The 27,669-nt window shown below is 39.4% G+C and overlaps 1 protein-coding gene and 1 long non-coding RNA gene across 2 annotated transcripts; both read right to left on the bottom strand.

Moving 5' to 3' along the window:
• Positions 1–1,287: 1,287 nt before the first annotated feature.
• Positions 1,288–13,456, bottom strand: zgc:92594 (uncharacterized protein LOC436996 homolog). The gene is made up of 8 exons (XM_041778765.1): positions 13,135–13,456; positions 11,471–12,280; positions 11,270–11,378; positions 5,970–6,065; positions 4,933–5,166; positions 4,615–4,637; positions 2,777–2,925; positions 1,288–2,668 (listed from the first exon to the last, which is right to left on the bottom strand). Exons 2-8 carry the CDS (start codon positions 12,103–12,105, stop codon positions 2,382–2,384), a joined length of 1,533 nt encoding a protein of 510 aa, XP_041634699.1. The 5' UTR covers positions 12,106–12,280; positions 13,135–13,456; the 3' UTR covers positions 1,288–2,381.
• Positions 13,457–19,931: 6,475 nt separating this feature from the next.
• Positions 19,932–22,515, bottom strand: LOC121504259. Its single transcript, XR_005991445.1, has 3 exons — positions 22,265–22,515; positions 20,725–21,817; positions 19,932–20,642 (listed from the first exon to the last, which is right to left on the bottom strand). It is a non-coding gene; the product is annotated as an uncharacterized LOC121504259 (long non-coding RNA).
• Positions 22,516–27,669: the final 5,154 nt, after the last annotated feature.

The following is a 27,669-nucleotide window of genomic DNA, read 5'->3' as shown; positions in this document are numbered from 1 at the left end:
TCTAAGGTCTCCGTACTGTAAGCAGGCCCGAAGAAACGTTCCGGGATCGGTCTTCGTTTGATGATTTTCATTCTGTTTTAATACAGTCTGACCTCAAATAATTTTTAAAGGTTTAAACGACAAAAGTGAATCTACCTAAACAATAGAAGCACCACTGATGTTATAGAAGTGAAACAAATTATACACCAAAAACTTCTTGAATAGTAGAAATAAAACAAAAAATTGAGTAATTTCAGGAAGATTAAGCTCCAGTGATGGAAATTTCGGCTGTTTTTAGTGATCTGGCTCATTTGGCTCGGCTCAGCAAAAAAGAGTCGGCTCTTTCAGCTCCGAAACAGCTCTTCATTCATGTATCAGTCTGGCTTCATTTTACCTGCCAATTTCAGCAGTATTTTTACATATGATTGATATTTGGACAGGTATTTTACTTCAACTGTGCTTCATTTTAAAACTGCTGAAAATATCATGTAATTATTTTTTTAAATGTACTGTCTCCCCCAAACACCTTGTAGGTCAGATGAAATTTGCTCACTGGCTGGGTTGTATCACACACCTGAAATACAACATTAATGTTACACCATTCAACACAAGTCCTTAATGAATGAGTACCTGTAATAGAGGATAAAGTATCATCCCCACTAATGAATCAAATAACACACAGACACACACAATCTATATAAAAATACGAATAAAAGTCATAGTAACATAAACGGCTCTCAAACAGGATCCGGCTCTTATAATTCATTTAAAAGAGCAGGCTCTTTGAACCGACTCGTTCATGAGCGACCCATCACTATTAAGCACAAAAAGTGGCACTGGCAACTGGTGATGGCAATTCTTGTTGCAAGCAAGCTGCTGGCAACTGCTCCATACAGAAGCAGGAGCTGTTAAAAGTGCACTGTCTGGCCTAGATGGTGGCAACTTACTGACAACTGGTATGAACAATGAAAAATGACACAGTAAATGTGTGGCATCTGGACTTCAAGAATATGAGCTTGCTGTCTTAAGATTGTGAATGTTTTTTTCACTGCAGCATCCCCTTTAAAGCAGTCCATTAATTCTTCATTTTTCTAGTTTTACAGTCTGATATATCTTATTTTACATCTCCTACTTAATGGTGCTTATATTCCAGCACAATTTAACTTTTATGTTTTAATTATTCAAATCCCTTCCATTACTCAGAAGTTTTAAAAAAGTACCCATTGTAAAACAGTTTAATTACCAGAATTCTCCTTGCCTCTAGTCTTTCAAATGAAAACCCACAGTGTACATTTCAACAAGCTTTATTATCATTTATTTATCATTTTTATCAGTTTTTTCCAGTTTGGCCCCTCTCAAAATCACTTGTATCAAAATAATCACCCTTTAACATTCAAATATATCAGTTCTAACATAGCATGTTTTCTTTTTCTAGTAAAGTGCAAAATGTCCCATCACCTGAAACTGATATTTAAGAATAATGTATGAAGTGTGCATAGGAATATTTAACATTTCTTTTAAATAATGTATTAGCTACTTTTAAAGCGCAACTATGAAAAGCAAAGGTAGTCTGTCACGATGGTTCAGATGCATTGCATTTGTTTTTCTAGCATCATGCCAAGCAAACTATTGTTTAAATCATCCATGCACGCACACATCCTTACTCTTTGGCTTGCGATGTTGAACTCTAGCATTAAAAAAGTCTATAAACAGGCTCATTCACTGAAATTGTAACTATGTGAGTTGGCTCTCTTTCATATTGGCCAGTTTATAACATATTAATCCTATCAAAAGGTTCACTATGGTGGTGATAACCAGGGAACTCAAGGATTTTAAATATGTTGTTGAATATTTTGAGGATAAGATTAGAAGCTTCTCTCTGCGTAGCACCTGTTGTATCAAAAATCAGGCAAATTTCCTCAAAAAATCAGCTCAAATTTGTAAATATTACTTAGGGAAATTCCTCAGATAAAAGATGTAAAATATTTAGCAAAGTGGTAGAAAATCTGTCCTCACAGACATGCAGAGGTTTTGCCAAATTGAGTTTGAAGTATTTGAGTCCTTCCAGCCACATTCTGTCGTTTTACATTCACATTCATGACTGTACAGCAAGGTCTTCAAATATAAAGCACCTTAATGAGGTTTAGCAGTATGTGACAAGGGTTAAGCATTAGATTCACATAGGCAGATTCTCAGTGCATGTTAGTTTAAAGTCCAGCTGAGTTTACGTCATCGTCCAGTCTGACTTTTCTCAACGGTTTGAGGCAAAACGTGTTAGCTGCTCGAGTCTGTAACTGCACAGAGACATTCAAAGAGGAGATGGTGCAACATCAGTAACATCTGTCACGCAGATCAGGTCCAAAGTGCTTTAATAGTTTTAGAAACAAATGTTCAGTCCTCCATCAAACCCCTCGCTCCTCTTCGTCCTCCTCGTCTTCATCCTCATCGTCGTCTTCCTCCCCTTCTTCCTCCTCCTCCTCCCCCGGACTGTAAAGATCATCGGCCAGCTCGCTCTGGTCCTGAACTTCATCTTCGTCGTCCTCCTCGTCTTCTTCCTCCCCCTCGCTTCTCATCTCCTCCACGCTGCTGTCATCCAGGTCATCATCATCATCGTCATCGTCCTCCTCCACGGCCTCCTCCTCGTTTTCCTCCTGCTCCACCTCCTCCTCTTCAAGATCTGAAAGTTGACCTGATGAGTGGATGCAAGAAAGTTTGTTTTACTGCTGAGACTCTGTCACTAAGTGCTTACTTTACATAAATCTAAATTTTGTCTATATAATAAATAAAGGCTTCTTACACAGGGTGCTGATGGCGGCTACGATGTGACACGGGAGCTCTTCACCGAGAAATTTCCTCATTTCTTCTTCCATCATCACACCAAGAACCTCAGTCTCCATGTCAACGTACTCTGGGTAGAACATGTTTTTTCTCAGCTGCCGACGACACCTGAAAACACAACAGAACACGTTAAGACTTGGCCTTGTTTTGTTTGTGAGCTATATGACAAGATACAGGTGCATCTTAATAAATAAAAATATCACAAAAGCTATTTTTTCTTGTAATTAAATCCATAAAGTTTAAACTACTTCTATTCTAGATCAGTGTTTCCCAAAGTGGGGTCGTGAGATAATCACTGGAGAAACCAGACTCAACAGTACAGACGAGCTGCAATCAGAGCAACCTTGGCGTCATAACAGCAGTGCCACAGACTGACCTCCTCCATGCCATGTTGGATAGATGCAAAAGGAGCCCCGAGCAAGCACTGAGAGCATAAATGAACAGACTTTTCCAGAAGGTTGACATTTCTGTATTATATATCCTATTTTCTTATCAGTATTTTGTGATATTTTCATATTTGAGAAGGTGGAATTTTGATTTTTATGAGCTGTAAGCCGTAATCTTCAACTTTAAAACATAAAATCCTTTGAAATGTTTTACTTTTGTGTGATGAATCCAGAACCGTGGGTCCCTACCTGGGGTCCGGGCATCCCCAGAGGGGCACCAAATATCACTGACCCTGTCTGCTCTGGTGTCAAATTAGATGTACATTTATTTTCTAAAAATGATGAGTCATACAACATAATGTATTAGGGCCAACTTCAAAGATACAAAATAACAAGAATCTTAATTTTGTGCAAAAAAGGTCCAAATTTTTAGGAAAAGAATTTACATTATAAAGTTGTATATTTACAAGAAAACTATCTCAGGTTTGCAGTTAAAAAATTTGGAAATTTAGAAGAAAAAAATAAACATTTCGAGTTTAAAAAGTCTCCAATTTTGACATTAGAAACTAAAAAAAGCCAAGTTTTTAGAATTGTATATCTACAATTGTGAAAGTCAAAATTTACAAGAAACCAAACTTAAAACAATGTTTGGATTTTTGACTTTTGGATTTTATAATCTCAAAAATCTAAGTTTTGGTTCACATTTATTTCTGACTTTATAAAGTCCAAATTTTTGATTTTTATTCTTGTAAATCAGTGACTTTTCACACTTGAGAACTTCAAGTTTGTTTTTTTCTAGAGTGACCCTAATACAATGTTTTGTTAATGGATAGTTTATACATAGATCTTTTGTCAAGAACAAGTGTATGTAGGCCTATTATGTTGGGATTTTTAAAAAAAAATAAAAAAATAAAAAAATAAATAAAAACTGACGTCTACCTTTTCCAAATTAGTCCAGAGAGGGCTTAGCTTTTCTTAAACACAAGTAGAGAGGGCCATAAGAAAATAAGGATGGAACCACTGATCAAGAATATATGGAAGTTTTATATTTTGAATTTAATTACCAGAAAAAACGAACTTTTTCATGATATACTAATTTATTAATATGTACATGTATATTAATAGTTCAAGAATGAAATGATTAAAACTGATTAAAACTGGTCCTGTTTTGCCAGAACCTTTTAAAGTAAAAATACCAATTATTTTGCATAAAAATGTCTGAATTTTGAGGGGTTTTTTTTTCTTTTTTGGGGGTGTAATGTGTTTAACACTGTTGCTCAGTGATAGCAAAGATTAACTTGGGTTGTGGGAATTTGCAAAAGTAGCTTAAAACTATCATTATTTATGTAAACATTTCCCAGACATGATTTACTGATTAAATGAGAATACAAAATACAAAAGCAGTGCTTACTGTTTTCCTGTTGTCTTGTAAGCCTGAAAAAAGGAAAACATGTTAAAGAAAGGAATGGATTTTCATAAAAATAGTCCACAGTACAGTACACAGGGATGAGATGAATGGCCGTTGTTATAATGAAGTTATATTTTTAATTTGTTACAAAAACCAAACCATTCTTTCAGTTTATTAAAGTAAGTACCAACTTCTTCATCAAAGTTGTCACACATAAAACAGACTAGCTCACCCACCAACCACGTCACAAGAAATCTACAAGCTGTTAAAGTCGTTTTGTTTGTCAGTACTGTTTGAAATTCAGCAGAGATGCTAACAGACCTCGATGAAGCGGAAAGGGTCGTTCTCCTGCATGAGGCTCTCGATGCCACAGCGAACCTCCTGCAGACGGGCCTGGTCTTGGCAGATTCTCGTTATGTTTTTCTGAATGGCTGGCCCGTTGGTGTCGCAGTGAGTGCGAGTGCATTCCCGCAGCCGGGAGACGAAGCCGACGACTTTGGCCTTCAGCTGGTCTCCGAGTCGATTCAGACCCTGCTCTGAGTCGTCAAGGAACTTCTGGATGAGGAAGAGGAGGGAAAGAGAAAAAAAATGATGATGTCCTCGGGATAAAAAGCATTTGTTCTGTGATCTGCAAAATATACAATAAGAGAATAAATCCCAAACTACTTTTTCATTACGTGATCATTTGTTGAGAAAAGTGCCAGCTTTTAAGGACAATTTCTAGGTTTAGAATTCACTTAACTGACTAGTTTGCAGTCTTTCGACTTTTCAACAAAGAACACATCTAATGGGATTTCTCTGAGCTGTATGGCATGTTGATGGACATTTTTTCAGCTGATATTGATGCAGATGTTGAAAACAAATGACATTTTAGTCAACAGCTGCCACCGATGTCATAGTTTTTTCTGTTATTCATTTTGGTGTAAAACTCTCAAAATTCCAACATTTTCCCTCATTTTCACCACAGTTAGGCGTGCCAGATACCCACCTTAAACTGATATAAGGCATCAGATAAACATCTGTTACTGACATCTGTTGATGCCACATAACTTGCTATATTATTTTCTCTCCAAAGGGCTGAAATCAACAAAACCGAAGTAGAACCATTGCATTGGTGCTAAGTTAAGTTTCAAACTAGTCAGCTTCAACAGAAAAGCTGAATTGTGCTTTTAATTAAAACTTCACATCATAAATGCTGTATTTTCTAAAAAAATATGTACTATATATTGTGTATATGAATGCAAGATAAAAAAAAATAGTTAGCGTAGTTTCAAAAGATGTTAAAAACAGTCAAACATTCACACTTTCTCATCTGTATGTAGACCGTTGAACTTCTGTTGTACTGTGATGATTTTTACCTTATTCTGCCTCTCCTTCTCCTTCTGCTCCTGCAGCTTTCTCTCAGCCATGCTGTACTTCCTCTCCACTCTATACAGCTGCTTATCCAGTGTGCCCTGTTAAAAAACAAGATATTTAAAGTAGGGCTGTTAGTATTAATGCGTTAACACTTGTGATTAATCTTGAAACCTTAACGTGTAAAAAAAAATAATAACGCAACTTAATCATAGGACTAAGTTTGACCACAACTTGCTCCCGTAGTCCTCCAGCACGGATGTTTACGTGCCCGGGGGTGAAGAGGTTAAAGTCATCAGTTAATTAGGCGACTGTATTCTATGTTGTGATTTGTTCAAATGTCACATAAAAATGGGAAAATTTAGTTTTTGATGAGAAACTTCAAATACAGTAGTGAATATGTGTTTATATTCGAGGGATATACAATAAACGTGACAGACTGAATCATAGCTTTTTAACTCAAGCACTACTCAGCTAAGACCACTTGTAGTTTAAATATTTGCCCTTATTTTGTTTTTCTACCAAACTATAGAGTGTATCGATAGTGGTATAAATACTTTCTATAGTTAATAAAACACTTGACAATAACAGCCTTTAAAAAAGTAAAAACCTAAAAATATACTTAGACTATGAAAAAAATAATTTGATTAATCATGATTAATCACAGTGTAGTGATGTGATTAACTAGATCATTTCTTTTTAATCAAGTAACAGCACTAATTTAAAGACATAAGTGTGTCAGCGTAGAACGATTACTTCTTTACCAAGGACGGATCCTCTCTTTCAATCAAAACATTTCACCCTCACGTCAGATTTTTAAGTATTTTTGGCACATTTTTTGCATTTTTTATAGCACAGATAACAACAATATTATGCAATTATCCTACCTTTAACCAATACTTTATTTCCAGATTTGTTTGATTTGAGCTACTCAACTGACACAAGGATGTAAATGTTGTAACTGACATAACCATGACTTATTTTCCTTCAGAAATTATGTTTAGAAAATTGTTTGATTATGGAGGTTTTCTACACTTTATCAACAGTCAGAAAGGAAAAACGATGTTCAATGTTTTTCATTTTGGTTTAACCTGAAAAATAGAAGCCGTGCCTGTTGTTGTGTTTGTCTATGACAGCCACAACTTTCTGTATATCTTATTAAAAGTTGGGCCAAAAAGTGAACGCAGGTTATTGGTCAATTCTATCTGATACCATAAAATAACTGGTAAAATTTAAAGCAAGTTTGGTGGACTATGGCGCCCACCACAAGTCTCAGAGCCAAAAAACATGTATTACATGTATTGTTACTGCCCTCTCTGCAGGGATGTACAGTTAGCTGTCAGATTGTTGCTCTCCCATTAGCAGAGACAAGGATCAGAATGTCTACTTGCTTCCAACATTTACACAGTCAGCTGGGTGTCAGACCTGCAGCCTTCTGTTTCTCAAAGCTCTCGTCAACACTGGCCAACATTTACTCTGGCGTCTTGCTCAGTCAGTCTCTCATTAGTGTCACCGTCACCGTTCTCTTCAGTCATTACACGAAACAGTGCAGAGACAGGCTAACTAACTAGTGTTGTCAAACCATAAGCACTTCTCAAAAGAGAACCACCGCCTGCTGCCAGAGGTACACACAGCTGAAAGCAGGCGACTGTGTGACAGATGCCTTTCTACCTGGTGAAAGTCCTCTTATATCAGATCATCTTTGAAACTGCTGTTTTAAGGTGTAAAAGTGAAATGTTGTTGCTTTAACATGTCTCTGAACAGAGAATCCATGGCAGCACACTGGAAGCCTCTCAACTCTACAATCTATTCAAAGCACAGGAGGTGCATCATGTGACTCTTTCATTCACTTACACACACACACACACAGCAACAAATGTTCATTCAGAAGTATTCTAGACTCATCACAAGACTGTGTGAGTCAAACAATCAGAAGGGGTTAAAACAGAGATAAAGCAGATGTATGATTGTGTCTCAGTGGTTTAAAACTTTTTGTTTAAAGCTCTTGTGAGGTTTCACTGGTTATGAAACTGACTGAAAGTAATATTGAAGCCTCTTTATGTACTTTACTGATGCTGAGTTATATGCATGTCAGAGTTTATTTTAAGTCATTTCTCATTGTATTCACAGTGTAAAGTCTAAGGCCACCATTTCTTCTGGAAAGAGCCTGAGTGGAAGTGGCTATATTTTAAGCATGACCATGATCTTAAGCAAAAGAAGGCCTGGCTCACAATTTCTGTTCCAGTTCATCCCAAAGGAGCTTGATGTGGTTTAGGTCATGGCTCTGTGCACAGGGGGTCACGTTCTTCCACACTGGACTCATCAAACCATGTCTTTATAGTCCTTTATTTGTGCTCTAGGGCACAGTCATGTTTGAATAGAAAAGGGCCTTCCCCAAACTGCTGCCACACAGTTGGAAGCAAAGCATTGTCCAAAATGTATTGGTATGAGAGATAAAGAGACTAGACCCATACCATTATCTCTCCTCCACCAAACTTCACATCTGGCACAATGCAGTCAGGCTGGTAACGTTCTCCCAGCATCCACCAAACCCAGACTTGTCCATCTGACTGCCAAACAGAGAAGCAAGGTTCCTCATGTTTCCACTGCTCCACAGTCCAGTGTCAGTATGTCCATCCCATGCTTGGCACTGGACTTGGTGATGTGAAGCTTGCGTGCAGCTGCTTGGCCATAGAAACCCATTCTATGACGCTCCTTGTGCACAGTTTTTGTGCTTAGTGGAAGTTTAGAACTCTTCAGTTATGGGCGGAGCAGCAGGGCATTGGCGACCTTTACCCCCCCATGTACCTAAGCAGTCATTGACCCCGCTCTGTGATTTTACATGGTGTTCCACTTTGTGGCTGAGATGCTGTTATTCCTAAACGCTTCCACTTTCTAATAATATCAGCTGATTGTGGATTATCCAGCATGGATGAAATTTCGTTAACCGTCTTATTGCAAAGGTGGCATCCATCACAGTACCACACTTTAAATCACTGAGTTCTTCAGAACGACCCATTTAGTATCACAAATGTTTGCAAATGGCTAAGTGATGTTGTGTGTTGTTGTTTTCTGAATACTGTAACAATGTAAAGGGAATGGTGTTAATGTTAATGTTTGACACCTACCCCACAGCAGAGGATTCTGCCTTTAAATGAAAAAAGAAGTATTCAATTATAATACTGAAGTTCTGGTTTGATTTTGTGGCTCAAAGACTCTTCAAAGAGTTTATCCTCTGCAGCTAGAGTTCTCACCCGCACTAGACCCTGGCAACACATCACTCCGACCCTCATCCACCTCCACTGGCTCCCTATCAAGTCCCGTATCAACTACAAAGTCCTCCTCCTCACATACAAATCTCTCCATGTTCTGGCTCCCCAGTACCTTTCTGATCTCCTCCATCCATACACACCATCTCGCAACCTTCGATCTTCAGACACCGGCCTACTTTCATGCCCAAAACCAAACTCCGAACCTATGGAGACAGAGCCATCAGTGCTGCAGCTCCCACCCTCTGGAACACTCTCCATAAAGACATTCGTAGCGCTCCATCTTTGGACATTTTCAAAAAACGTCTCAAGCACCACCTGTTCACCACAGCCTACAGTCTTCACAAAACCACCCCTTACAAGCATCCTACCTCTCACATAGTTTGTCCATGTATATGTGTTCCTGTAAAGCGTCCTTGGGTTTCTTGAAAGGCGCTATATAAATTCAAGATATTATTATTATTATTATCCTATTTCATAACCAGTTAAAACAGCCTCACAGGAGCCTTAATGTGGTTCTCTGAGCCAGTGGTTCTCAACTTTGGGGTTGGGACCCCATTGGGGGTTGCGAAACACTGAAAGGGGTCTCCAGATGCCTTGAAAAAACTTCAAATATTTTTCAAATAACACTGTTGTCACGTTACACCAATTTTGCCAAATTTTAACCCGTTTTCACCCCCCCCCCCCCAATTTTAGCACATTTTTGCCACTTAAAACCTATTTTTGTCCATTTTATACCCTTTCCACTACTTTTTTCTGCATGTTTTTGCCACTTTCCGGCTGTTGTTGGCTCTGTTGACCCATTATTGCCAGTATTAACCCCTCTTTACCATTTTTTATGCCCATTTTAATTACATTTCACTTTCTGATATGCCTGTTTTTGCCAATTTATCCCATTTCAGCCAATTCCTGCCTCAGTTAACCCTTTTTTGCCAGTTGATATCAATTTTTCATCCTATTTCACCAAATTTCCACCTATTTTTGCCACTTTAAAGCCATTTCAGCCACTTTTACTTATCCCCTTTTAACACTTTGTATAACCGTTTTTGCCAATTTAACTGATTTTTGGCATTTGTGATTATTTTTGCCACTTTTTAAATTTTTCTACACTTCTCACCCATTTCTGCTACTTTTGAAATCCAATTTCACCACCTTATCCACCTTTTTTGGCCATAACTAACAGATTTTAATCCTGTTTTAAAGAAAAGGATTTATATTTTTAAGAGGACTCCTTACTACACAAATGAATAAAAGGATATTTGTTTCTTTGATAAGAGTGGTAATTATTCAGGTTGAATATAAAATGTGGATACCACAGAGTAACTTTACAATGGACCATGATTTTGTTAGCCCCGAGTTTGGCTGGGCCCCAGAAAGCTCTCCCATTTATCCCTCCTCATGGGCAGCCTTGTCTACATACGACTATTCTTGAATGTGCATGGCTGTGATCGACCACCCTCAGGTACAGCAGGGGTCCCTGATCTCTGGCACCTTTATTTTTGGGGTCGCGGGCTGAAAAGGTTACGTACTATTGATCTGAGCCATTACAAAACTATTAAAGTCCCTGTAAAGTGATAAAAAAAAATTTTTTACTTTAGGTTTGCTGTATGACAGGCCACTGTATTATGAACCACCAGGCAGAAAAAAAATCTCTAATTTTATAAATTAAAGTGTCAAAATCAAGTAAAATGAGGCAATAAAATCTGCTCTAGGGTGGTGTGGGTGTGTCACTGTATGAGCTGTAGCCACGCTCACTCACAAGAAACATGATCCTCTCAAATTTGAACAAAAAAAAAGAAAAAAGAAAAAAGCTTCTGATCAAATTTACTGTTTTCTGGCACAAATCTCTCTGTTATTATACTTGTAATGACCCATAGGTCACTGAGGCTGATAGATTTGGGAAATCACCTCACACTGTATAAAAACAGCATTTAGCTGGCTGATACAAAGTTTGGATTTTACTTTACAGGGACTTTAAAACATCAGAGATTTTTCTTTATAAAAATTAGACTATCAATGATATGAGCAGGGTGTACCTTCAGATCTTTCATGGTGTTCTTCAGAGTCTTGATGGTGTGTCCTAGGTGACCTCCTTCAATGGTGCAGGCGTTGCACACACAGACCTTGTCGTCCATGCAGTAATACCTAAAGTGAGACAGGTGACGACAATGGCAGAAACTGAATCCCACAACTGCCTTTTCGCAATGTTTAAATACTTGAGCACACCTGCCTCTTACCTGTATATCTCATCATGATCGGGGCACTTCCTCTTCCAGAAGTCGCTCATCGGTTCAGTCAGCGGATGCTCTCTGAACGCCGGCAGTTCCAGATGTGGCTTCACATGCTCCTGACACATGGACACCTCACACTTCAGGCAGGTCTTGACTGCATACGTAGACGTTGAAGCAGCTACTTCCAGGTTATCACCCGCTTCCTGAGAAACAGAAGCATCAGAGGGCCCGTCTCCAGCAGTGCTGGGGCCTGGGGCCTCAGCAGCCACTGAGGGGCAGTAGTCACAGGGAACAGAAGAAATACTTCTGGCTTGCTGCGCCGCCACAGAAGACAAGAGCAGTTCTTTGGATTTCAACGCTGCGGCGGCTGCAGTGGTAGTTCTGCGCCGGTGGCGGTAATCATCAGCAATGTTGGCTAGTTTGAAATTTTTCTGAAAGTTGATGCCACTCCTGTGGCTGTCGCGGCACTCTGGGCAGCGGAGGCGACCCCGCTCTGACTGTCGCTTTAAACGGTCCAGGCAGGTCTTACAGAAATTGTGGCCACATGGAAGCAGATAAGGGTCACGGTACAAGTCCAGGCAGACCGGGCAGGTGAGCTCCTCCTGCAAGACCCTGGACTGATCTGACTGAGCCGAAGCCATGTCAGTATCCAGGCTATGAGCCCACAGAGGATGAGGATGGACAAAGGCGGACAGAAGGGTGAAAAGTGAGAATAGACAAGGGGAAGATGTAGGCAGGTAAAAACCGGAGAGGGAGAGGAGACTGCAGTCTTCCTGGTGTAGAACTCGTCTCTTTGTAGACAGCAGACTTCTGACACTTAAAGAAAAAAAAAATCTGATTTATTAATCACAATAAAACCATTCAATGATGCACTTATTTTGCTTGGTGGTTTTATTCTGACAGACTTAAAACTTTTCTTTTGTTTCCATGATTCAATGTTTTTCTCTAATGGAAAAAGATAAACAGACAAAATAAAAGTAAATCATTAAGTTAACTTCTCTAGCTCTTTTGACAACCTCCAAAATAAGGTCAGTTGTTCAGCTGCTCACTCAGTTAAGCTTGTGGAAATCAGTGTCTGTTTAAAAGGCCATGACCTCCTGATAACCTGACAACCTGCTCTGTTATTTATATGGGATAAAAGGTGCTGTCCCAGTTAGTCAGCGACTGTTTCCAATCCAAACCAGTATATTTTGTATCTGTAAAGCTGCTTTGACACCGGTTATTCCATAACTGGAATGTTTTCTCAATTTCTTAACCGGCAGTTTGTCAAATCGACAACTAGTGTTATGGTTGAAAGAGTGATCGTGTTAACTGGTGACTTTCAGCGGAACACGTCTATAGTTGCCGTAGTTACCACGTATGTTGAAGACGGAATAGGTCCAAACAAATACTGTTTTTGTAGTGTTTTATTATAATGGTCCATCTGATAATTAATTCTGACTTATTTTTGTGTTATAAAAGACACACAGGTTTTCATTAGGACACTTTCAGTCTGCGACACCCACACACGAAAACGGCTCAAAGCCGCCAGTTAACACGGTCGCTGTTTCAACCATAACACCGGCATCTAGCTAACTTTGCCTTCCTGTTAGCAATTATATCCTTCCTCTAACAGTGATGAGATCAGCAGGAAATGATAGCGAGAAAGACAGGTTGTAAACGCCGCTTACCTTTTTATTCCAGGTACCTTCGTGTGAAGATGAACCCTGATTTCCGAAGCTGTAAATACAGTTTATATCCCATGAGACGAGGCCAACCGTTAACGTCTCAAATGCACCTGTCTGCTACAGCGGCTAACATGTTGACGCTAGGACCGTTAGCTCAGCCTTTTCTTTTCCTTTACAATGCCAAAAAATTGTCCAGGGGCAATATCCCAGTCACTACCTGTTTAGTTTTTCGTCTGGAGGTTTCGGTATTTGACACAAAAGGGGGAGTTGACACACACCTGTGCGACGGACAAACGGACGGCTAACTGATACTGGAGCAGGTTGATGCGGGGAATATGACGCCTTCAGGGTCTCCTCGAAAATTATGCTTTTGTGCTTTCGGCAGTGTCCGGGAAATGAGAAAACACGTTTTACCGACCATAAAAGTTCAAGTAAAATAAAACTCACTCGAATTAACAGCGAAATATTTGTGGGAAAGATTATTACTCGGCTGTGAAATCTGACATGCAACCTACTTTACATTGAAAAATGCAGTAGATGTTGAGTTAATTGGAAAAAATACATAATATGGATTAAAATCAATTTTCGTTCGTTTCTAACGTATGATTGTGTTTCTCATATTTTGATACAACTATTTTCTGAAAACATATAACAACTGAATTTAGTATTAGTTCGAGCCTTCATGCATGTAAATCTATGTTTTCCTACATCTCAACATAAAGCTTGAAAACCCCACAGTTAAACGAGCAAACTCCTAGCTAAGGAACAAAAGGATAAAAGTTGTTCATAAGGGCAAAAAATACGTTACAAGGGGCAAAGTTGGGCAAACACTGACAAATGAGCTGGGGGGGGGGGCAAAAAGGGGTTAAAGTGGCAAAAATGTAAAAGGCAAACGAGAAATGGGCAAAAAGCAGCAAAAATTGGCAAAACAGACAAAAAGTGTAAAAAAAAAGTGTCAACAATAGGTTTAAGGGCAAAAATGTCAAAAAGCAACAAAAATGTGTTTAAAGTGGCAAAAAAGTGTCAAAATAGGGCAAAAGTTTCAAAAATAAATTAAAAGTAACTAATTTAGAGACAGGCAGCAACAATGTGTTAAAGGTGGGCACACTGGTTGAAAGTGACAAAAGAGTGGCAAGAATGGGACGGAAAAAGTAGTGAAAAGGTGTTAAAAAGTGTCACAAATAAAGAACTAAATAAGCTTTTTTGAGAAGAGGTGAAGCGTCTTCAAGAATTTGGAATCAGTCCAGTTGCCACTTGATCAGCATTGGACAACCATGACCTGGATGACTGAGAACCTACACAGACATGTCACAAATAAATATTTTCAACATCAGAACCCAATAATAGTTTGACATGAAGTAACTGTCAGCCAGGATATATAGCACCAATGCTACTGATCCAACACACATGCATTGATATCATCAATAAATCACAACTGAGGAGGGTCAGTTCTCTGGATTTGTCAGGGGCTCAGTGAAATCTGTGGACAGGCCTGATTGTACAAATCTGTCTCATTCATTCCTTATGTCCTTGCTGGTGCTCTGTTTACTCTCAACCTCAAATAGATGGCTGGTCAGCCTGAATGTGGTTCTGCTTGAGGTTTATGACTGTTAATGGCGGTTTTGCCTCACCACTGTAAGATTTTTAGAGCTGTCTTAGTAAACAAGACTACAGTCTAGGGGTGCAGATGGCCTAGTGGTTAGGTCGCGCCCCATGTACCCAGACTCAAATCTGGCCTGCAGCTCTTTTCTCGCATGTACCTCCCCATTCTCTCATCCCTGTGTCTAACGCTATTCTCTGTCCTCCTATCTAAATGAAGGCACTAAAAGCCCCTGAATATATCTTTTTTCAAAAAGTTTGATAGATAACACTTACTATTGATTGGTGCTATAAAAAAGACTTATTAAATAATTGCTTGGTTTTTAGGTCAAAGTTGTCACCATTATTATGATCATCTGTCAGTCATAAATTGCATTTCTATACATTTATGATGAAAAGAGAAATGAAGACAAGATGAACACACATTCTTTCTGGTGGCATTTATTTTCACACTTCTTCAAAATATCAATTCATGACAGAATACACAAAATACCCAAGTGTCACCCCTGCCACATCCCAGCTGTTCCACCAAATGCTGATGTGTGTTTATGGACACACTCAAACTAAAGCTGGTTCCCCCTCATCAATCTGAAACACCACCAGCCTGCACTCTCCCTGCCCCAAGCCAAACTAGGGTGAGCCTGCATACACAGTTTACAAGAGTCAGCAAAACAGAAATACACAAGTTTACAGACTTATTTTGAGTTATTTTGATCAGATATAGCTTGGTAACACTCTACCATTGTTTAAAATTGTTCACACTGTAAAACCCACTTAGTTAATAGAACCCACAATGACAGAGTCAACTAAATACTTAAGAAAGTGTAAGTAATACCTAGAGAGAAACAGTATTTGTTCAATGGCAGCTACTTAACCTTTAAAAGTTAAAATGTGCTCATCTAAGAAGTGCATGTTTTATGTTCAACCCCAATTCCAAAAAAGTTGGTGCACTGTGTGAAATAAGTAAAAACAGAATGCAACAATTTGCTAAAGAAAGTGCACACCCGCTACATTGAGACAAAGCTTTTAAAATGCCGGAGCAGCAGGCCTCTTAAATGTTCATCATCTATCATTGTCTCGACACATCTGGACAGTCCACTCCAAAGACAACAGGACCCTTAATGGTGAATCCAAGGTAGTAATGCTGATGTGCTGGAGCATCAGGTTTAAACTCTGCTGTGGCAGGGATTTTCCTCCCTCTAGCATGGACAAAAATTTCCTGTTCTCCTTCCCCATGTGGGATTGTGGGCTCAATCCCAACTGGAAGAAGGATATCTTGGATCTCTGAGATTTGCCACACTTCCCCGTTGCTCCACAAGTCAATGATCCTCTTACATTTCGCCTTACTGCTATTATCAAGGCTGTGGACTAGATCGGCATCCACTTTTCTCTCCACAATAGCATCCAGTGTTGATTTGTGAATCCACTTGCTCAGTCCAGAGCCCTTTCCCAGAAAGAAGAGAGGCAAAAGGTAGCGGCCTTGAAGGTACTTGGCATAACCAGCTGTTTCAAACCCTTTCTTCATGAACGTGACACACTGTGGTAGGTCGGGCTCAAAGGAAAGCTGGTCCTCATCCTCCTGGGTTTGGTTGTTGTCTTCTGCTGCTGGTTGTTCCGCTTCTTCCTCTTCCTCCTGAGGATTCTCTTCAGGCCAAAACAACAGCAGAACTAAAAGGTAAAATTCTGGGCTTCTACGCCCGACCTCAGTGCCCAAGAATCTGAACAGGATCGTCTGAAGTTCTCTCACAGGAGTGAGATTTGGAGAGTTTTGTGCCTTGTTGCTCAAGATGATATGGGAGAGAATGTATCTCTCAGCTGCTTGGACATCACCAACATTTGCCTCGTAGAAGGCCTTCAGATCATCACAGATCGCCTCTAAATCAGGCACAGCTTCTTCTGTCTCTAAAAATCCAGCACGCCTACCCTTTGACGTGAAAAGTCCACGACTCAAGCGCTCTGTCAGGCCTGGAAAGCTGGTAGAGTCTGCTGCCCTTTTTCCAGTATAGTGTTCGTAACAGAGAGCAACATCTTTCCAGAAGTAGTCTGGCTCTACGGTTGTCTTGCTTGGCTGGGAGTAGGTAAGGTACCATTCAAAAAAGTCAAACTTGTCTTCAACTTCCTTTTCTAAATTTCTGATGTGTTTCGGTAGAGGACAGTTCAGCCTTTCGAGTTTCTCAAAGGTTATCTTTGCTACTTGCATGAAACCAAAAAGGCCTCTGTTGTTGAAGGAGTTTGACATGTTTACAGTCCCTTCTTCCTCAATTTCTGGCCCCTCTTCTCTGTCAGCCTTCACTTCCACGTCTTTGAATGCTTTAAAGGCGTATTGGCACAAACTTAAGACCACTTGGGTTTGCCAGGCGTTCCTCAGTAAACGGTTCTTGTAAATCTGCCCAAGAGTGTCAGCCACGTACGAGTTGTTTGGGGCTCTTCTGATGGCAGTCTTTGCCCATTCTTTAGCTTTTTCGTAGTCTTGAATGTCCCTATTTATGTAATAGAAGCGGGCGAGGGTTTGGGGGAAGATGTGGTTGTGTCTCATTTTACGTGATGCCATTTCCAAGACTGAGATAACTTTGTTAGGATTCTCCAGCTCACATATATCTTGGACCAAGTGTGAGAACTTCTCTCTTCCATTTTCTCCCATTTCCCTCTTTGTCAGTAAATCTTTGACGAACTTTACTGTATCTGGTTGGGCCTTATTTCCACAGAGTAAAAACATCAATTTCTTCACCATGGCACTCCTTGTAATTCCCAGGTTAGCTAATTGTTGTAAAGCTACATTTGCTAGCACAGGGTGAACACAAACATGTCCGGGGCTTGAACTCGATGTGTCAATGAGGACTGTGAAAGGCTCCATTCTTGTTTCAAAGGGGGGGCCACCATGAATGGGATCTGGAGGTCCAAGAACTTTTTGACACTCGGACATTAAGAGGAAGGCCTCAGGAACACAGGCGTTCATCAGCGCCAAAAATGAGAAGAGTTGCGTGTTGGTAGACTTTGGGTTTTGTTGAACATACTGTGTGACATTTCCAGTAAGGTGCAGGACCATATGGGTCGGTTCTTCCAGTGTAAACTCTTCATCGATCATAGAGGTTTCATCACTGCTGTAAGCTGATGAAGTTTCTGTTGAACTACTCTCCATGATTGGAAGTTTAGATTTCGGCGTGTTGATAAAAGTTTCCTCAATTGACCTGAGGAGGTGAACAAAACAGACCCAGTGTTACTGATTTAGTTCAGTGTACACTCCAACACCACAGTCAACACAACTAGTACAATAAAGCCGGGGAACAAGCCTTTATCTATAAGCAGATTATTTGCTCCATTATATTAAATATTTTTTAATTGAGTTTTGCAGGTCAGGGTTTTAATTGTTGGTGTCCTAAACCTTACCCTAACCATAAGTTTAATCCAATTTAATTTGGAAGTTTAGCATGTTTTTTCATCCTGACAGTGGTGGTGTCTGACAGCAATGGTCTACAAGAGAGAGCTGAGGGCTGTGGTCTGCAGCCAGACTGTCTTATAATAAAATAGCATGATCAGATATTAATAACCAACAATCATTTAATGTGTCTAGCCAATTTAAGGCTGCCATCTAGTATAACTGAGTTTGTATGATTGTTTTTATTAGGCCAAAAAAGTCACCTGTCGTCATGTCTGCAGGTTAATTAAAGTATATTAAGTCTACCTTAGTCCATCCTCGTGTTTCTTGTCTTAATTTATGTAGCCTGTGTCTCTTTTCAGATTTGCCACCTCCTGCTCATCCTTGTGTTTGCCTGAGTCTTTCCTGCAGTTTTGGATTCTGAGGACTGTGCTTTTGGACTATTCTGTACCGACCCCGCTTGGACTATGAACATTTCCCAAGTCTTGCATTTGAATCTTTTGTTTTGTTCTTTGTTATACCCGTTGGACAAACTCTGTTCTGTTTTCATAGTAATATATGTGAAGAAATCTTGGCACAGTGGGAGTCTAACATTGTATCAGAATAACCAGATCTTCACAATCAGTGCATCTCTAATGAATTTCACAACTTGTTCATCTATATCACACATGGTTTTGCAGTGCTAACCTCCAGTTTTTAAAATAAGTTCAATATCATGAAAATCTGTGTACTAAAACAGAAATACATGCACAAATATTGTGTATTTTCAAAAAAGAATATACATACCTAATGTGGTCAGTAAGAAATATTTTCAGCAACTGTAAAACAGCATGAAAAGGTTTAGTTAAAATAGCTTGATAAAATTCATCAAATACACAAAACAAGAGAAAATGAATGAGAAGTCTTCATACAAGTCTTACCTGTTTGAGTCCGAGTCAGGAGTGAAAATGACTTGAAAACCAGAAGATGTTTTTATAAGCAGATGTTGGCCACACCTTTGGCATCGTTTTCATGCCTACATCTGATGTATAACTCATTGTGGTACTGGATCATGCCTCCACAGTGATCCTGCATATTACAAAATCTGTTTTTTTGTTTCAGTTGTATTTTGAGTGCTTTGTGCCTGACAGACAGGATTCCCTTAGATTTTCATGCCTGTTTACACAGAAATGATAGGGTAGGTTAGCTCAGTCACACTAAAGGAATGTTCTTTATCCTGTTTGATTGTGTAATAAATCATTAACTTCAGAACAAGATGAGACTTTACTTTCAAGTTTCATTTATGAAAAAATGAAAGGGAAGTCTCTCTGGTTCATATAGAAGAGGATTAGGAAAAAAGCTAAAGGGAAAATGAAGTCAAAATGACAAGAAAAAAGTGGAAATGTCAAAAAAAAAAAAAAAAAGTCTAAACGTAAAAAAAAAGGCTTGATTTCAAAATAGTTTTAATTAATTTCAAAATAAATTTCAAAGAAATTTTTGAGATTAGAGGAAAAACATTGAGGGACTCTTAAACCATGTTTTAACTTTTTCTCACTTTGACCTTTATCTTGACATTTCAACATTAATCTTGAAACCATGTTATAACTTTATTATCAAAATTTGGACTTTATTCTCAGCTTTATTCTTGACATTTCAACCTAATTATGAAGTTTTCTTTTTCCTTCACCCCAAGCACTTCTCCTCTTCTGTAGGTTCATCATTCCACAGTGTGAACGGTGTTAATCATCCCTGTGATATATTTTGCCAGGGTGGAAATAGAAAACCACCGAACCATTTGTAGTTTAGGTAACAGCTTTATTAAACAAACTTGTTTTGGCTAGTAACCTTCGTCAAGGTCATTAAGAAACACAACCCAAACACACTTCATATATCTAAACATACTGCATATATATATATAAATAGGCTATCCTTCTATGCTTTTGATTCTTGCATGCATGCATGTATCAGGCCTGTGAGGCCTGTGACCTGCTACCATACATACTGAAATGAAAATGAAACCATGGCACAGTTGTTATGTGGTCACTACACAACCGGTCTGAAAAGAGTTTTAAAGGGATCTTTAGGTATTTTTGAAGTTAGCAATAATAGTGTCATTATCCTTGGGAAAGCAAGGCGATACAGTGTCACAGACAGGTTTAGTCGGTCTAAGGTAAAAATGTCCCACAAGAAAATGCTTTTAAAAAAGATAAACAGGTCCCATTAGTAAATATGTTGCACACACATTTTTAAATAAAAAAAGGAGTTGAAAGTGCATCATATACTCTAATTTTTACAGTACATGGAGTAAACAGCCTCACCTGCACATCCCTACAGCTCAGCTTTCTCTCAGTCTCTTCTTTTACAGTTAAATCAAAGTACTAAACTGAAAAACACATGCAAGCTACTGCATCATTGCTCTTGATAGTCAGAGGAAGGGTTGTTTACAATTTTTTTTGTTTTCTTCTTCTTCTTCATGATGGAATATTTGTCCGTTCTTCTGAACTCTCCACCTGATCTTGAAATTAGACAAACCCATCTCCTCCAGCTGAGCCTGAAACTGAACACAGATATACAAACGTTTAACACTCTAGTTCACTTCTCTTTCGTACTGATCCTTTTCTTTCTCTGCTCTTACTCACCTGCTTCAGCAGAGCGTCGCTCACTGAAGGGAGATTTGGATCCACTCCAGAGCTCACCTTCACCTTCACAGCAATTTTCTTGGCTTTCCGTTCTAGAAAAGGTCAGCCCCCATCCCGACAAAGAGGGAAAAAGGATTTAATGTGTTTTGTTCAGTTTTAATATTGCAAAGACAGCACATTGATACTGTTGGGATCAGCCATGTGGGAAACAGAGATCTGAAACCATAACAGCCAAGGGACTGATCTTCCCAGGAGCCCTTGCAGCACTTCACACCAAGGTGGGAAAAGGACATTTTCTCCTCTCTGATTGCAGGAGACAGATGAGGCACAGGGAATAAAAGCCCCAAACTACCATCTTGTGTTGCTTTGTGGGTGTTGTCCCAGCTTCAGCTGGAGAGTTTTCTTCCCTCGATACTTTCTGCGACATCAAGGAACGTGTCTGTATAGTAGAGCTACAGATAACCTCCCAAAAAAGGACATTGACAAAACTCATCTGCTGCCCTCAGAAAGATGAGAGAGCCTTGTTCTTGTCAGAGGGTTGAATCCTGCAGGCATTTATTATTACTCTGCCAGAAGGGTACCTTCAAACCTATGGAAGAGTCATCAATGCTCTATGCCTACTGTAACATTTTGAATATGTTAACCTAGATAAACGAAAATTATATTAATTGGAAAAAATTGAAATAATAAATAGTGGAAAATTAGGTAATTCAGAAAACTTAGGTTCGTCTCAAAGGAAGCCCAGGGTGTGTGAATAATACAACAAATACAGAAGTTAAGTTTAAAGTAAGTGTATTGACAAATAATATTTTTTCCAAATAATAAACACAAACAACTTCAAACAATCCATCAATAATAACAAAGGGAGGCCTTTTTAAAAAAATGCCAAAAAATTAAAGTTCTGCCCTTTCTTTAATCGACCTTAAATCAGTTCAGGTCCTCATGTCCCAGAGTCCTTGTTCCTACCCTAACCGTGGTAGTCTTCTTTGGGAAAGGGGGGGAGGTGTGGGGAGTTCAGAGTTCCTTGGGTAGCTCGCCAGTCTTACGACGGATCCAATCCAGGGAAAGGAAGGGGTAACAAAAAAAACCTGACCTAAAAAGGGGTCAGTAAAATACAAACAATTACTATTCTTTATCAAACATATGTTGTACTACTCTTCGTTAATTCAAACTCTTTCATCACAAAATCCGCGCTTCACATCCAATTCTCACTACGAGAACACAATTTATCTAATATAAAAATTAATTAATCTCATTAAGCATTTCACTTAAAAAAATAAAGTTCTCATTTTCAATGGAATGTACCTAACATTTCGGCAAAGCCGATTTACTTTAACATATCAAATAATTTTAACAAATATACATACAAATAAGTCAAAGACAAAACGGCGTGCAGCTGCACGCAGCTTAAATTAGCTGTTTTCTTAATGAGGTTTGGCATATAAATCTCCGCAAGTCCCGCGGAGGAACAAAGGCACTAGCGGGAGTTTTAAATCAACTTAGGACATATTATGAGAATAACAAAAGAAACAACACTCACCGCTGAGTCTCTATAATGTTAGGATCGACCGTTTAGTGAAGGTAGTGTGTAATTTCTGCTGCCAACCAGCCGTGCTGCCTGCGTGACCCCAGGTGAGGAGATTGCCAAAGAGGAAGTGACCTTGTGCACCGGATATTTATGTGTTATGGGATGAGCTCGAATTGGATAATGAGTTGCGGATTTGGGGTGTGGTATGAACGGTTTGTAAACAAAATAAACAGTTTAAGGAAATTAGTAAATTAATTTGGGGAAAAAATAAAATAACCAGTTTGTTATGGCGGCACAAGGTCACTCCTGCAGGCAGGCAGGATGGCACAATCTGTATACATTTAAATTAATTCACTGGGTTACACTACACTTCGATCTAGTTGGACTTTGGACCCTCCTATGTCAAGTAAGAGGCTTTGCTCTGAGCAGAAATGGCTGTAGGGGGGGTTTCATTTGATTTTTTGAAAGCTGCATTTCCCGTCTTGTTGTCTGTGCTAATATGTTGCTGATCTATTTTGCTGTGACCATTTATGTCCAGTACAGTGCAGTATCAATTTCAGCGACTAAAACTATGACTAAAATTGTTCGTCAACAGCCTTTCATTCCACAACAAAAAATAGACCAAGACTAACCAAAAATAGATCTGTGATGACTAAAACTGACTAAAATAAAGTTTAGTTTTCGTCAAGATGACCAAGGGCGCACTCAAACTAGGCCATCCGTACCGTGCCTGGGCCTGTTTCAGCCTAAAGAATAAAAACCGGTACGTTTGGCAAGTGTGAGTGCTAACGGCACGCTTCGCGGCCCCGGCATGGTTGGACGAGGCGGGCCTAGGCATGGCATGGATGCAAATGAAGGAGCACAAGCACAGGAATGTGACGTGGCATGAAGTAACAACAAAAGGGCCTGCCCCAGAACAGAGGCAGCAGCTGCACACTAGAGACAGCAGGATTCTTCAAGGGAGAGAGAGAGAGAGATATTTTGTCTCATTGTATTTCAACAAGTTCCAAAGATTTTTATAAGAGCTGAAGATCTTGCTCTAATGGATCCCAGTCCAGTCCACATTTCTGACCAGTTTCTAGGAAAGTCAGGCTTTAATGACTGTGAGAGTTTTTTTTTTGATTTGTGAAATGAAACTTTTTCCCTTGATTGAGCCACAGACAGCAGCTCACAGGATAATAAACAACTTTTATCCTCCGTGCGTAAAGGAGAGAGCCACACGGACAAGTGTGTGTCGGGGTTAATCCCGCGGCTGATTTAACCATTCTTATTAAAAAATTATAATGCCAAACTATCATCCACTGAATTAACTTACCTCTAATTCTATATCGTGTTATCAGGAAGTGAAGTTGTGATTTTGATAGCTGACGTTTGAACAGAGCATTGTTTATTAATCCTGTGGCGTTTTCACTTCCAGCTCTCATCAGATGGTTCAAATTGCTGGTGTCACCGTTAAAAAGTCTTTTAACTGAACATTTAATCCTGCTCTGGACCTGGCTGTCCTGTGACACGAGAGCTTGTTTGGTGAAGCACTGAAAGGCATCCAAATGCAGAGAGATGCACAGTTCATGACGTGTAAAAGAAATCCAGGTGGATTCAGATAGTACACGGACACGCAGGAGGAATGACTGTAGGGGCTCATACCAGTTAAAAAAGTCAGGGTTTTATTCAGCAAAAGTGCTTGGAACTCTGATCAGGCTCAAGATTATATGCTGTGAGTGATAATTCTCAGCTATGAACCTCTCTCTCTCTCTCCTCACTATATAGTTAATGTAGCTACTGATCCCAGGTCAGGTCAAATAACTCCGGTGTCAGATCAGATATCGTATAAATCAGCTATTTTACAGCCTAAACAACGACACGTATGTATATTGAGTCATCAACAGGTGTAAATTCATCAACGGTGGATACTACGTGTGATGATGTCGGCGCGTGACGAATCTGTGCCCAGGCCTGGATGCGTTGAGTAGTGTGAGTGCCAAAGGGGGGACAGGGGAGGGGGTGAAATGGGCTTCAGCGCGGTTAGAATACGACACGGTACGCCTAGTGTGAGTGCACCCTAAAACTAGACTAAAATTTAATTAGGTTTAAGTCAGACATTCCAACTTCTGTGATATTTCTCCACTGTGGGGAAATCTGTCAAATAAACTATACATCTGTATCTCTTCTGCCTCTCGGGTGTAGAAAGCAGGGACTCAATTTCGGCAGGGTGCATAGAACACACTACCATGGCACCAGATTTAGGCAAGAGAACAAATACTTGGACCAAAAGTAAAGACTAAAATGAGAGGACATTTAACTGACTTAAACTATGTCTTAAGTCAATTTACGTAGGTTTTTTCTAAAAAATCAGAAATAGCTATTTCAGCTCTTTTTCTGAGTTGATAGATTTCTTTTTAGTTTTAAGTAAATAGTACTCAGTCATTTTAGGTATTTTTTGTCGTTGTACTTAAATTTTCTGACAGTCATCTATAATCTGCATAGTTTTACCTGAATGCATTCAAGCATTAGACACTTTTGCACCATGAGTGAAGTTACCCAGTCAGTTAGAGAAGTCCTGTCTAAAAAATACAAACAATGACTGAGTACTATTTACTTAAAACTAAAAAGAAATCGATCAACTCAGGAAAAAAAGCTGAAATAGTTATTTCTGATATTTAAAAATAACCTACTTCTGTTCAGTCTTATAGTGTATAAACAGGGCTGTGACAAAGACTCAATAAACTGGCTTTAAACTGTTGCAGACCTTGAGACACATTTTAAAACTGCAGGAAAGTGAAATCCATTTCACATCACCAACAATTTTGGTTGAAAAAAAGAGATTTTGACCACTTACGGCCATAACAGATGAAAGGATGGATCTCATTACAAGGCTTGTCACCCCACTGGAGATTTTTGTCCCTTCTCAACACAGCACAGTTCTGGTTGCCTCCATGGTTGTTGGGCTCATCTATGAACCAGTTTCTGAAACTGCTCGGGCTTCCATCGGACCACATCCAGTCGTCTCTGGATAGCCCCAACCAGAAGGTCTTCTTGTTGGCGACATGATGAATCAGCGTGTTTTGCTCTTTAGTTTTCACACTAACCAGGTCGATGTAGTGCTGCCTGCAGTAGCTCTGAGCCTCTCTCCATGACAGCAGTTCATTGTTGAAGAAGTACTTTTCATTCCCGTTGCTGTCATCTGGAAAAATGGAAATAACATGGAAAATGGGAGTTCAAAAACAACTTCAAACTTTGATTTTTGGGTCTTCTATATTTTTATTGAATCTCTTTTAAAAGCACTGGCAAAGGGGTCCCTATTCCTTGGAGAGAGATACATAGCTAACCTTGCCTTTTAGACATCACAACAAATGGCCTGAAACTTGTGGCCAGACTAGAGTCATTGTTGGCCTGACATTTGTGCTGGATATTTATGCTCCTGAGAGGAAATTCACTGTGACAAAGTTAAACCAACTAGTTATCTAATGGGCTCATAAATGCCCCTGAAGTGCTTTCAGACCAGCGTTAGACTTCAGGTTTCATTTTGGCCAGTTTATAAAAAAATGCAACTGTCCTCAAGTCAACAAGCAAATCAATCATTACAGTTTGAATAAAAAATTCCAAGTCAAATACCAGCATTAAACGCTCAAACCTACAGTAATAGCACAGGGAGTGCAGCTGTTCACTGCATTCCCTGGACTCCCAGTATCTGGTGAATTTCATAGATGCACAGTGTTGTGGACCTGAGGTCCACTTGAAAACTGTGAGTATGCCGATGCCGTCAGACCAGACCCATTGTGTAATTCCTGATCTCTCCAGGCCGATCCAGGTGAAATCAGCATTGCCAACCATCCCCTTTGCGAGCGTGTGTTCCTCCATGTTTGTTATAGTAGCCAGGTCATTGTAGTTTACTCTGCAGTAGCTCTGAGCATCTTTCCATGTCATAGGGGTTTTGATAAAATGGTACTCGTGGTGCACTGGGGAGTAAAAAACAGAATGTGTAAACTGAGGATGACTGTGGAAAATGTAGCTTTGTGGCATTAAAGAATTGCTCTTCCAAGGCACTGGACTGAAGTGGTTAAACTACAAGCATTGTGGGTCCTGCGATATCCCTGGCAGGGCAGGCAGAACAGATGACAAGTTTAATTTTCATTCCTTGCAACCCAGGCACACCCCAGCACTCATATTGTCTGCATAAGGAAATAAACAAGTACCGCGCTGTACCAAACTGAACCAGATCGCTCGGTGGAAACAACCTATTAGTTCTGATATCAGGGAAAGTATTGTTAATTCACAGGGTGGATCTACTGTGTGTGCTTACGTGCAGTTGTTTGGTTTCAAATGCCCAAAACGGATCGTTAATTTCTGATAATGCTCTGTCAGAACAACCCAACGTCTGCTTGACTAGAAAAAATAGGTCAGACATGCCTAAATCTGCTTGGTGCCTTTAGTGACTGTGCTCTTAAAACTGTGAATAAAAAGGTTTAGCATGTGTTTTTATAAAACCAGGAATACAACAGTTAACCCTCAGAGGTTCCTGGGACCATTTTCTGTACATTCTGTTTCTTATTTTCATGCCATTTTGGCTGTGTTGAATGAATAAAGCTCAAATATGCCAGAGCATAATAATTTTTACCAAATTTTTTGAATAGTTCTAAGGATGCAACAAAAGACAGTTTTTTTTTTTTTTGGTTGGAGGGAAGAAATAGCCTGATATCATAAACCGTTACAATTTTTTTCTTCCAGTCACGCCATATTGTTTTCTCTGTAGTTCAGAAATTTATTTTAAAGACTCATTTCATTTAACAATAAAAGCAGACAAGATTAAGTCAAATGTTTGTGAATGTTTAGCTACCTCCGGTGGTCGACCCACTTGTAATCACTTCATCAGCCATCAAAATCAGGAAAACACCTGCAATGGAAGAGACAATGATAGAAATGAACACCACAGTAAAAATAAACTCAAAGATCTTTTCATTCAGATTGTTCTCTGTTTTTAAAGCTCATGAACCCGAAAATAAAAGAGTAATTAATGTAAAGAAAGATGCAGCAATCTGATGCATGTGCAGATACACTATATAGACAAAAGTATTTGGCCACACCTGTTGATTATTGAATTCAGATGTCTCAATCAGACCTGTTCTCACAGGTGTATAAAATCAAACATCATTCAGTCTCTATTTACCAACATTTGTGATACACAGTGGGCCGTTCTGAAGAGCTCAGTGACTTCAGGTGTGGTACTGTTATGGAAGCCACCTTTACAATAAGACGGTCGGTGAAATTTCATCCCTGCTGGATTTTGCAGTCAGGTGTGAGTGATATTATTAGAAAGTGGAAGCGTTTAGGAACAACAGCAGCTCAGTCATGAAGTGGAAAACCATGTAGAATCACAGAGCAGAGTCAATGGCTGCTAAGGCACATGGGGGGTAAAAGTT

The sequence above is a fragment of the Cheilinus undulatus genome, linkage group 22 (genome assembly GCF_018320785.1).
Source record: "Cheilinus undulatus linkage group 22, ASM1832078v1, whole genome shotgun sequence".
NCBI lineage: Eukaryota > Metazoa > Chordata > Actinopteri > Labriformes > Labridae > Cheilinus > Cheilinus undulatus.
Note: the sequence above shows the minus strand (reverse complement) of the source record. Positions and strands in the feature narration are given on the sequence as shown.